Source organism: Bicyclus anynana, chromosome 16, assembly GCF_947172395.1.
Source record: "Bicyclus anynana chromosome 16, ilBicAnyn1.1, whole genome shotgun sequence".
Classification (NCBI taxonomy): Eukaryota; Metazoa; Arthropoda; class Insecta; order Lepidoptera; family Nymphalidae; genus Bicyclus; species Bicyclus anynana.
Window position 1 is genome coordinate 13474536 of NC_069098.1, and position 13288 is coordinate 13487823.

The following is a 13288-nucleotide window of genomic DNA, read 5'->3' on the forward strand; positions in this document are numbered from 1 at the left end:
GCCTCATATCGAGAGAATATAAATTATCGACCAATAGTGCGATAGGACGAAAGAGTAGGTACTGCTATTGCTCGACAATTGACTTTTTTTGGAACGAAGTTCCTTATTCCGCGACCCAAAAAGGCCCCCCGACAATGGGATAGGATGCGATATTGATATCGTCCGACGTTAGGCTAGACCTTTTTCGTTTTTAGTATGTAGAAATGCAATAAAACTAGTTTTACGTAAACATCAATTTTTTAATATTTATCACTGCTTTGTTAGGTAATTTCAGACTCGTGTTATAGAAAAACCATTTTAATACAGTACTATTTTACAAATACTTGCAGTTCAATTTAGACTGCAGTATGTACTTTAATATACCAACAAGTATATTTACAGTGTAGATAAAATCACTACATACGCTCCTGATTGTGCAGTCAATTCGTTTTCGTGAATTAAATTAAAATATTTATTAGTTTAAAATTATACTTAACAGTTTTCAAAAACGAATCTTCAATCTGACGATGTGTTGCTTAGCAACGTGGATATATTATAGTTTTAAATATTTTTTACATCGATCTCCTATTAAAAAGTGGATGCACAATCAGCGATCAAAAAACGTCCCCACTCAATGAGTGCCAAATACAACTTCTTGGCAATCAATTCAAGTAGTCGCATTTGCAAATTTCTACCTTAAACTCAATCCTTAAGGTTGATTTTTCTCTAAATTTGGGATTTTATTGAATATCTAAAGGTATAATTTCCTTTACCAATAATTTTAAAGCTGTCAAAGCAAAATTGGCCAGTTTCAAGTGAAATTTTCTACATGATTGTGCGTCCTTTTATTATAAGAGGTCAATGATTTTTTACCTAATATATGCACATAATGATTTTTTACCTAATAGACAAAAATAAAATGTCGCTAAGCAACTAACCAACAACTTGTTGAAATTAGATTACACGAGTACATAATTACAAATAGTGCAAATAATATAATTAACAATTAATAATAAAGTATTCATTCAATTAATAATAAAGTATTATTTGTTACCTAAAGAAAGTTTACTCGGAAATTGCACGTCTCATAATATTTGTAGATTTTAGCATTAATAAGGTACAAAAACTAAATAAATATAATCTATCAGTTTATAAATTAAAATATTGTTTAAATGACACACATATTTAATTAATTACTAACTTAATAGGTTTATATTAAAATATAATAACTAATCGATTTAAAATTTTAAAGTCAACTATTTTAACTTAAAGTCAAAGACATATTATATAATACAACTTACAACAAAACATTCCAATATAAAAGAAAGAAAAAAAATCGTATTTTGCTTAAAACTTGCCTAAAGTCGTACCCCCTAAGGGAAATATCACCATTTCATTATCAGCCTATTACAGAGCCAGGCCTTGGTATATGGAGCTTCGACCCACCACACTGCTGAAATGGTGGCCTAACCAAGTAATACTGTAATAAATAAATAAATAAATAAATATACTTAAACAATACACATCACTATCTAGCCGCAAAGTAAGCATACAGAGTAGCTTGTGTTATGGGTGCTAAGATAGTTGATATTATAATATTCATATACAATTATATACTACATATAAATACTTATGTAATGTATAAATACACACACACACTGGAAAACACCCATGCTCATCACACAAATGTTTTCCAGTTGTGGGAATCGAACCCACGGCCGTGGATGCAGAAAGCAGGGTCACTACCCACTGCGCCACGCGGCCGTCGAATATATAATTAAGTAATATTGTCGAAGTTACGACTTTAGACAACTTTATCCAGTGAATTATCCTGCTATTATAATATTTAGTACTGTGCGCTTTTCATAAATATTCATAAACTTCGGAATGTATTAAAATAAGTAAAAGCCATATATTGACAAGCACACAACACATTTTCATATGTTGAAAATGTGCCAGTATTAGATTATGGCGAAAAAATAAAAAAATATGAGTGTTAATTGTACTTTGATTATTTTCTATAAATCTAGATTAGGTTCATACCTTTCCAATTTGTTTAAAATGGTCCAATTCGCGAATGGTTCAAGATAAAATAAAGTAAAAATTATGCAACACTTTTGCTACAAGTTTTAATTCATAATTTTATTTGGTTTTTCATATCACAGCTAAGTAATGTTAGAATTTCTGCCACCAAGTCACCAAAGTCTGTCATTTTTAAATTAGATACGAAAAAAAAAAAAAACAAAAATTGTTGCATTGATTCATACAATAAGCGAATAGGACCAAACAGAACGATGGATACTTGTAGAGTCCTTTTCAAAAAAGAAGTCCCGCGGCAAAAACTTGAAATAAAAGTGACAGCGCCTTACACAAATTAAATGACAATGAGTGCCATTAAGACATTAGCGCCACGTCTGGGGGACTTCTTTCATGAAAAGGACATAACATATGTATTCTGTACTATGGACTAAAAACGCGATAATAACAACAACATAAATTGCTCAAATAATAATCGGACTAATCGAGCCTAAATACAAAGTACTTATCAATACGAGGCTTTCTTTGCTAAATACAAAAATATAAATGGCGATATTTATTACAGAATAACTTTGTAGGTAAAGTCATTTTCATAAAAGAAATCTCGTAGCCTTTTTTTTATTCTCTACAAGTTATCCCTTGACTACAATCTCACCTGATGGTAATTGACGATGCAATCTATGATAGAAGCGGGCTAACTTGTTAGGAGTATATTGTCATTTGTGTAAGGCGCTGTCAATTTTAGTTCAGGTTTTAGGGACTTCTTTCATGAAAAGGACTCTAGTTGCATGTCTTTAAACTTATAATTGTCACTATATTTGTGGTACAATTTACGCTTGTGGGTTCTTCTTCATGAGCTGCAGGTCAGCCTCCATCATGTCTTTGACGAGCTGGTCGAAGGTCACGCGCGGGGTCCAGCCCAGCTTCTGCTTCGCCTTTGATGGATCGCCTAGTAGCAAGTCCTGAGATAATAAAAACTTTGATTTATTTGACTCCCTTTTTATTTAGAAGAGTAAGATTTTAACAGTACTAGTTATGATCTGAATGTTAATATGAAATAAAAAAAATCATAATTATGACGTTAATTGATTATGAAACACGGCACGAGAATTTTTTCATCGTGAGTCATGATCATGGATGGTTGCTGCCGACAGCATGGAAACCGTACCGGAAATTTCATTCTACGTCGCCTCAGACCAATTATAGAAGGACCTGTATCGCACTCATAGTCACAAACAAAATTGTCTGTCATTTTCTGAGGAAAACGAGCTTAGATTTGGTATATATCTTATAATAAACTAGAAGCTTTTGTACGTTTTTACACCATTCAACTACACAAAAAGGTATTTTTAAGGAGCTCTTTAAACGACGAACACGATTACAACTATTTAACGTCGATTCAATAAAGACAGCTTTTATAATCGCATTAGATCGTTGATCATATACTTTGACAGAAAAGTAACATCTAGCGAGGCAGGTCCTATACAATAGTTGGTCTGAGTACGTCGCAAATAACAAACTTGAAAAAAGATAGTGTTAGTTCGGCTTGCTTACAAGAAGACGTATCCAATCAAAATGACATTCATGAACCGTCGGAGAGTGTAACGGAACCTTCACTCCCGCCGTATCGCAGTTCAGATCGTGCCGCGTTGCAAGAACCAGTTCGTGACTAAGGGCCCCGTAAGAGTTGAAACTAGTCGGGCACACTCCAACGCTGTATCACGTGAGTTTTAGCCCGTCCCCGGAGGCCGCGTCGTGGCCGGTCACCTTCACCCCCGCGCCGCGCAACATAGCCTTTTTTTTTTTTTTTATTCTTTACAAGTTAGCCCTTGACTACAATCTCACCTGATGGTAAGTGATGATGCAGTCTTAAGATGGAAGCGGGCTAACTTGTTAGGAGGAGGATGAAAATCGACACCCCTTTCGGTTTCTACATGACGTCTTTGCCGGTAGGGTGGTAACTGGCCTCGGCCGAAGCCTCCCACCAGCCAGACCTGGACAAATTAAAAAAATCTCAATCTGCCCAGCCGGGGATCGAACCCAGGACCTCCGTCTTGTATATCCACCGCGCATACCACTGCGCCACGGAGGTCGTCAAAAGCCTGGCAATTGTATGTAAACAATACTCACCACTTCAGTGGGTCGGAAGTACTTAGGGTTGACGGTGACGAGCAGGTCGCCGGAGGCCGCGTCGTGGCCGGTCTCGTGCACCCCCGCGCCGCGCCACTCTAGTGCACGCCCAACGTATGCGAACGCTTTCTCCACGAACTCGCGCACGCTGTGCGACTCGCCTGTCGCCACTACGAAGTCTTCCGGCTCCTCTTGTTGTAGCATAAGCCACATAGCCTGGCAAGTGTTAACGAATGTGCTCTGAGTAACTTTGTTTTTTTTTTTGGAGTTTACTCCTTAAGAATCGATTTTTCATATAAAGCCCCCGGTATGAAAAAAACATGGGTAGTAATATTCGATGAACGAATGACAGCGGTACGTTTTTTTGTGCGTACCTAACCTATTCTGCGCACTTTTCACTTTTCAGGCGTAGTATTGAGACGTACATAGTGTATGCTGCGGGGCTTAACCTATTTAGACAGTCGATCAGAAAGAGTAAGCTCCATTCGTGCTTCGGAGCTGACACACACTTTTTTCTCATCTTTTTTATTTATTAAAAAGACTGGCAAATGATTCCACTGAAAATATCCGGCCGATTAAGTGTTTTCCTGCGGTCTGATTTATTTTTCAAGATAATTTGATAATGCGACAAGTGAACGTGTTATAAACCGCGTTCAAATAAGTCCATCAAACACATACACAACAATTATAAAAAAAAATCTGCAAGATCTCGATTCCCACAAGCTTATTTGGATGCAGTCTCAATAGTTACTTTCGCCGAAAAAGTCACAATACTTAAAGACAACAGTTACTGGCAAAATATGTTAATATTTGTATTAATTCATTACGCTAGCGAATTTGGGTACCGTGTAAAGATAGCTTGTTGTAAGTTAAGACAAATAAATAAAATCAAAATCAAAATCAAAATTTTGTTGTAATATTTATTGACAATTACAGTCTTCTTTATGATTAGATTTTGCGGCCCGCCAAGGCTGAGGTCTTACCGTCATGATACTTTTAGTTGATGTTTTAGTTTGACGAACTAGCTAACTAGGGCAAATTAAAGTCTACATAATTTTCATTTGTTCCATCCCATTATAAAAATACTAGCGGACGCCCGCGACTTCGTCCGCGTGGAATGTAGTTTTTCACAGATCCGCCGGGAACTATAGATTTTCCGGGATAAACAGTAGCCTATGTATTAATCCAGACTATAATCTATCTCTACTTCTAATTTCAGGTGATCCGGTTCAGTAGCAGAGGCGTGATAGAGTAACAAACATACCATCAAAATCATTAGGTTTTCGCAAAACTCGGGAATCGATGGATTTTTTCGGGATAAAAGTAGCCTATGTGTAGTGTCTAAATTTCAGCCAAATCACTTTAGTAGTAAAGTTAAAGAGCAACAAAGACACATCAATACAAACTTTCGCGTTTATAATATTAGTAGGATTGCACTTTTGCAATATTTTTTTTTTATACCTCAACGTAATCTTTGGCGTGTCCCCAATCCCTCTTGCTGTCCAGGTTGCCCAGCTCCAAGGTCTTCATGAGCCCCAGCTGGATCTTGGCCACGCCCCGGGTGATCTTCCTGGTGACGAAGTTTTCCCCCCGGCGCGGACTCTCGTGGTTGAAGAGTAGCCCGTTGCAGGCAAACATGCCGTAAGCTTCGCGGTAGTTGATGACTATCCAATAGCCGTATAGTTTAGCGCATGCTGTGGAAAAAAAATATTTAAAACTAGCAGACGCCCGCGACGTCGTTTGCGTGGAATTCAGTTTTTCACAAATCCCACGGGATTCGAGAACCGTGGATTTTTCCGGGATGAAAAGTTAATCTTTTTTTTTATTATTCATAATAGGCTGGATTCATGCCTGGTGGAAAGCAATGATGAGGTCTAGGTTGGAGCGCGCTTGCCTAGAAAATGCCTATTCACTCTTGTCTTGAAGGTGCACAAATCATAAGTGTTAGGAAACACAGAAGCTGGAAGGGCATTTCACATCTTCGCTGTTCTTATTAGAAACGTCGATGGGAAACGTAATCGATGAGATATAATGGACTGACGACATCAAGCGAGTCGCAGGGATTCGCTGGATGCAGGTGGCTCAGTATCGTGATGTTTGGAAGTCCCTACAAAAGGCATATGTCCTGCAGTGGACGTCAATCGGCTGATATGATGATGATGATGGTGAAGATAGAGATAAGATATATTAATCCACTGCTAACTGATTAATTTCAGAGTTTAGAATAAAAACCAGCAACCTTGACAGTAAGACCAAAGAAGGCACTTGAGTAAAACACAGAATGTTTTGTATATCAGACCTTGCAGAGTTTGTCGTGCGTGTAATTTATTGACAATACGAATGTCATTCATATTGTTCTATTGGCGCCGTATTTATGTAATCTTACCAACTTGTTATGATAACAAGAAATCATTCAGGAGAATCGGATAATTGAACAATATGTTTACATGATTTTGATACAGTCCATAATACTTGGGAAATAAGAACTTAGTACCGTTTTTTTTTGTTCGTGCTTTAGCTATTAGGCTTCTTAAAACCAAGCAACGTCAGAAGTTTTTGGAAGAAAGCAAAAGTTTTTTTTAAATTCAGGTACGCAAAGGTTCCGAAAGTCTCTCTGAAAGAGTCTGAATGCAGGGTTTATTAAAAAAAAGAAATGTTATTTTTAAACATTACTTGTGTTTTAAGTTCCCAATTGAAAAGCTTGTAATGCGAGAGATTACGCCAACAGAGAATTATTAAAACCTAGAACTAACGAAGTCTGGACTTTAACCGTTGAGCTATTCAGGCATTAAAAATAGACTATTGACGATAATAATTATCTGAGTCATGAGCTTTTTATTGTCAATTTTCGTCACACTGTTTCAAGCAAAATACGATCATAATACATACATAAAGTAGGTAAACATTGATAGGTAAACTTGGGGTTTCTCTGCATGATCGAATCAGAAATGAGGAGATCCGCAGACGAACTAAAGTCACTGACATAGCTCAGCGAGTCGCGAAGCTGAAGTGGCAATGGGCAGGCCACATAGTTCGAAGAGCCGATGGACGTTGGGGTCCCAAGGTGCTGGAATAGCGACTCCGCACCGGAAAGCGCAGTGTTGGTCGACCCCCCACTAGGTGGACCGAAGAAGCGGGTTGCAGGGAGCCGCTGGATGCTGGCGGCTCGAGACCGTTTTGTTTGGAAATCCATGCAAGAGGCCTATGTCCAGCAGTGGACGTCCATCGGCTGACAATGATGGTGATGATGAAACATTGGTATTTTAGATAAAGACTTCTTATACAAAACTTGAGATATTGGCGGTATTTAACTTAATCTGTCTTAAGGGACTTGATATTTGAAGAGTTAATGATTAGTTACCATACGGCGACCGGGGGTAGAACGGTGTTTTTTCAGTCTGCGGAACTTCCACCACTTTGCCGTACAGCTCGGAGGTGGAGGCCTGGTATATCCTGGTCTCCTTCTCCAGGCCAGCAGTCCTGACCGCCTCCAGCAGCCGCAGCGTGCCCAGGGCGTCCACCTGGGCGGTGTACTCGCTCAGTTCGAACGACACTTTCACGTGAGACTGCGCTCCTAAGTTGTATATCTCTTTGGGTCTTATCTGAAAAGTAAACGTGGTTCGTCGTCGTCATCAACCCATATTCGGGTCACTGCTGAGCTCGAGTTTCCTCTCAGAATGAGAGGGGTTAGGCCAACATGGTTATTAAGTCTTTAATTATTAGAAGCCTATAACTAAACAGCTTTCCGAATGGCTCAGCAGGCTAATTCACTAACTTTGACGTATGTTATTTGACATATACGAAAGTGAGATTCTATGTAACAAATGTCATTCGATGCCCACTGACAACCCTTCGTGGATTACAGTAGATAGATGACATTTCTCAGTTGATTTGATGTTTATTGTAATATGTTGTTAATTAAGACCAAATTGGCACTGTTACCCATCTCCTTTTTAACTCTCCCAAACTTCTTCATCCTCTCTATGACGTTCTTCCCTCAAAAGTCCCTCGTCCTTTAAGTGTTAAATGTTTGTTAATGTTTGTGTTTAGTCCATATTGTAGATTTTTATGTAGGTAAATATGTAGAATGTACCTAATAAGATTAAATTGTAATATATGTTTATAGTATGTAATTTATTTTAAATATTTTGTTAATATTAATAATTGTTATTTGTTATAGGTTAGGAACTAACAAAAATATTATTCAATAGTAACTATCTAGTAGATCCTCAAAATTAAACTTGTTAGCTTTCACCGAACAATCTTCTTCGTGCCTTCTCCATCTACTCGACACTGGCGAGATAAACCGTGCCCAGTTGGCACAAATGAAAGCCATAAAGAAGAATTGAATTGAATTAAGACCAAATTAGTGAATAGGTCAGCAGGCCTCTTTCGTCAAAGGAGAGGGAATATGGAGCTTACCCCAGACCAACTATTATGTATTCTGTAATGTAACCAGACGCTATCAGTCAAGTCGGAAAAAAAATATTTAATTACACCACTAACCAATGATAATTTTATACTATAGATCGGTTACGCCCCTACAAAATCACCGCAAAAAGTGATTCGAATAATACTACAAAACTAAGCCCACACATGCACAATTTTGTCTTTAATTCCATTATTTATATATATGTAGATATACTTTTTACACTTTTTGAAAACACAACTCAACATTGTAGACGATATTTAGGTATTATTTGTGTAAATAACGTTCTTAGTTGCTGCTGCTTTAGTCGTGACCCTATGGCAGCGTCCACATATCCGCATCATACCTATCGGACGCATCGCATCAAACGGATCGTAGTAATCTTTGTATAGAAAGTCATACAAATGCGTCCACTGATCCGCATCGTACGAATTGCACGAACCTACACGAACACGAACTGTAAAAACTTTTACATTATTTTTAAAAGTAGTATATTATATTTCATTGGTTATTTAATCCGCAATATATAACAAAATTCAGAACTTTAAAATCTTAGTTACAACACCTACAGCATTGAAAAACTGATTCAAGAAAGAAAAATTTGAAAATTCCGAAAAAAAAAAATATAACTTGCTCACCCTAGGGATTTTTGGAAAACTATTCAATTTAGTTTTAGATAATTAGGTGGTGTATCTAACATATGCGTATTATCCATTAATTACGGGACACCCTGTATAATGGAATTGAACACAAAAAAATATGCATGTGTGCGCTCCGTGAAGTAGCTAAATACGGATTACTTTTTGCAATGGTTTTAGGAACGTAACATAACTATATTAAAAACATCGTTGGGTTGGGTTTTAAAGCTGACAGGTAAAATTTGCGGATGGATTTCCCAATTTCAGTTCAAGCGTGAACCACTTGAACAGATATTGGAAAATAAATATTGTCATTGTGTTTGCTACAACATACACGTTTTTATTATGGTAACATTATGAACCATACGCAAATTGGACCATTTTGAACCAGGTGGATGGCCTAAAAAGTGGACCAACATTACCTAATATTATTATCATGTTCATTTAAATCACTTTATTATGTTAATAGATTACAAAAACTCGTAATTCTACGAAACAATTTTAGGACATTATGTTTCTTGGATAACTAAAAGTTCCGACAATCGATAGATAAAAAGATAGAGTAATGTTTTGTTTTTATCGCCGTAATTAGGAACATAATGATTTCATGGTTAACACGTTTTTATGCTTGTTACAAGATGTTAAATAATAGGTATAGTTTGTTAACATAAATCATTTAACTTTTTTTTAATTAGGTAAGTATCTAGTAGGTTACTATCTAAAATATTTTTTTTCATACAGTTTAAAACTTCCTACCTATTATAATAGGAAGTTTTACTTATACTATACTATTTAATACTTTTATAAACATACTTTTATAAAAGTATGTTCACGCAACTGTTACGTTTCGCGAGCTTTGAGATTATTTAATGATGAATTTTCTTATTTAGACCTAAGTTTTAGCTCTTTAGATGTAATTAAAAAAGCATGTTTTAAAAAGTATCAATAACCATAAAATAATACTCCTGTACTCACTATTTCCGATGTTCAATGCTCAAAACACTGTATTATATTTTTAAGTACTTTTTCTGCAATGTATTGTCTATTATGATTGTGTTTTCTTTTAACTAGTTTCTTACTGTTTTGTAATGAATGTTTTTGCCAAAATAAAATAAAAAAAATAATACTAGCTAATCTGCAGGCAAATTCATTAAAGGCGGAATTATATTTGTCTGACGTGTCGTGTCGTGACTCGTGACGCATCAGAACAGAATCGGTATCATACCTATACCGATTCTGGTATTCATCTATACTTATAATAAATCTGAAGAGAGGTCAATTCAGGGGGTGATTAGTGATCGATACTGATGCCAAAAATGCTATCAGTAAAATTTTTGTCTGTCTGTGTGTTCGTTATAGAAACAAAAAGTGCTTGACGGATTTTAATGAAAATAGGTACAATTATTCTTCATACTACTGGACAGGTTATAGAATATTTTCATAGGAGCAGAGCAGTGAAGGGAAATGTTGGGAAAACGGGAGAAGTTACTCCATTTTTATAGCGATACTAGTGTAAGGGCTGGATTAAAGTGGTCTAGTATAAAATACAACTTAATAAGTTATCAGTTTTATTTTCATGCGTCTATAATTACGATAAGTCTCCATTGCAAAATCTTATTTTAGGATTTCCTAAAAATCGTCTTTTTTTATTTAACTCACAACTCAGTATCCTATATATATAGGATACTGAGTTGTGAGTTAAAAAAAATATACTATATATATAGTATATTTTTTTTTTATTAAGATCAATTGTATTGAAAACACTGCCGCTTACTTTAAAATGTATCAAATTTAAATATTAATTACTAGTTAAATTAATCAACACATGCCTAAGTAATAGGCAAGTTGTTGATAATAATTTATTATCACTTGTCCCCTTAGTGAATATTCAATTATACAGTGTATATTTTAATGTAGAGAAATATAGCCTATGACACTCATAAATAATGTGGCTTTTTGTGTTTACTTTAAGATTTGATAACAAGTCTTACCTTAGTGATAATACTAATAAGGCAGGTGGTGTCAGTTAGGTCTCCATAGTGTAAATGCATCTGTCCTCCAGTGTGGCACGCTGGCTGACCATATAAATGCTGAATTCGGCCTACGGTACAGATAAACTAATATCAGAAAAGACATGGGCATAGCCAGGATTCTATCTAGGGGGGCAGCTATACTTATATTGAGTATTTCATATTACAAATTAATACTGTCCAACAAAAACTAGTTTTTATGGGCAAAACTGAACTTCAGTTTCAACTTTCAGCTTCAGTTTCAGCCCACAGAAACTTCCACACAAGATCTAATGGAAGAAACAAAGTTAAATTGCAAAACACTTGAAAAATTTGGTATCAAGCTTCAAAGATTGCATCCCTGGGGCGGGAGGGGGGTTTTAGCAGCTGCCTCCCCCTGCCCGTACCTTGCTATGCCCATGGAGAAAGATACTTATTTCATTATATATAAAAATATCATATTCCTTTGAATTCATCAGGACAAAATATATTTGACTAACACTCATACTATATTACTATTTCAGGTGGTTCTAAATGATAAAATATATAAGCATAATAAAAAAATATGCTTCAAGTTTGCCTAATTTATTTTATTTTAATATACATGTATGTAAATCAAATTTAGGTTCATTTCAATAAATAAATGAAAGTTCTTATGTATTAATTGGTACAGTAAATTTTTGTAGTATACAATTACCTGTATTAAAAGAGGATGAACGTCTGAGTATTCCGTGAACTTCATATCCTTTCTCAATCAAGAACTCCGCAAGATAGGATCCATCCTGATAAAATAATATAATGTAACGAACATTGGAAAAAATTATGACATCATGTTATGAGAATATTATTTGATTGTTATAAGGAAAACTATGTGAATCAGATTAACTATGAAGTTTGTACTTAAAATTGTGGTCTGTTTAAGTCTAAAGATCTAGCTGATAGGTTAGGCTTAGTATTTAAATAATTTATATAAATATTACTTATGTTTAATTTAGAACATGCTACTATTAAATATCCATAATCCAACTTAATATTTCATTCAAAATTCAACAGAAGAAAAGTATTATCAATTTATACATTTATTTCTATTTTTTTTTAATAATTTTAAATATTTACTAAAAAATAAATTTATTTCAAAGATCAATGAAAATATTTACTTTAAATATTGTGTTACATACATGAAATTGAGAAAATTGAACCTGAAATCTATAAACATAGAGATAAAGATTTTTTTAAATAAAATAGTTTTAATTTGGTCTCTCCTGTAATGAGTAAATCTTATATTCACAATTTGGAATTACTCTTGCTGTTTGCTTTTTTGAATTGCAATAAAAAAATCCAATAGGAATTTCTATGTGTACCTACCTGATGCTTGTAAATTTGATATTTTTATAGTGTTTAACATTTTTCTTATTTAGCCAACAAGGCCTAACGGCTGAATAGTTTGATTATAACAATCAATAAATTCAATACTAAGTTAAATTAAACATATTACCTGCCCAGTTATTCCAGTAATTAACGCCACTTTCCTGTTTCCATTCATTCTTGAACTCTCCCCGGACATTATAAATATTTTTTATTTATTTTATAACTCAAAACACGTCCGTTCTTACCGCGCCGGCAATGTTTTATGCTGATTAAGTGAATTGTGAACAATTTGAAGTGAAGTGTTGATATGTGATAAGCTTATCTCAAACATCAATATTCTGCAAAATGTACAAGCGTGGCAAAATGTTTATAGCATATACAACAGCTAACACGTATGATAAACAATAATAGATTTAATTAATTATACAGAATTTCACTTGAAAAATACTAGATAAACAAAACAGTCGGAACTCGAAATCGGAAACGACTTGACAGTTGACAGTTGACACCACGAACACGAACGTCAAATGAATTGACACTTGTCATTTCTCACCACAGAACACTAATACTCCTAACAGATTCTCACACATTTTGTCATCTGTACCCTGTTGTCAAAGTTCTCTGTGTTTCTCATTGTAATTTTTTCATAAAATTTTAAACGAATGATTTGATCATTAGTCAAAATTTTATTCGACTAG

The 13288-nt window shown here is 35.1% G+C and overlaps 1 protein-coding gene across 1 annotated transcript; it reads right to left on the reverse strand.

Moving 5' to 3' along the window:
- Nucleotides 1-218: 218 nt before the first annotated feature.
- LOC112056308 (GDP-mannose 4,6 dehydratase) lies at nucleotides 219-13087 on the reverse strand. Its single transcript, XM_052886212.1, has 7 exons — nucleotides 12718-13087; nucleotides 11920-12004; nucleotides 11205-11314; nucleotides 7508-7748; nucleotides 5608-5840; nucleotides 4147-4362; nucleotides 219-2978 (listed from the first exon to the last, which is right to left on the reverse strand). The coding sequence occupies exons 1-7, from the start codon at nucleotides 12784-12786 to the stop codon at nucleotides 2847-2849; spliced, it is 1086 nt and encodes a 361-aa protein (XP_052742172.1). The 5' UTR covers nucleotides 12787-13087; the 3' UTR covers nucleotides 219-2846.
- Nucleotides 13088-13288: the final 201 nt, after the last annotated feature.

Bases quoted from the DNA above. Each gene is read 5' to 3' on its own strand.
- LOC112056308 (XM_052886212.1), bottom strand. From the start codon at position 12,786: ATGTCCGGGGAGAGTTCAAGAATGAATGGAAACAGGAAAGTGGCGTTA. The intron at 12,005-12,717 runs GTAATATGTTTA...TTATTTTATCAG, and splicing joins TTACTGGAATAACTGGGCAG to GATGGATCCTATCTTGCGGA. The intron at 11,315-11,919 runs GTAATTGTATAC...TCTGTACCGTAG, and splicing joins TTCATCCTCTTTTAATACAG to GCCGAATTCAGCATTTATAT.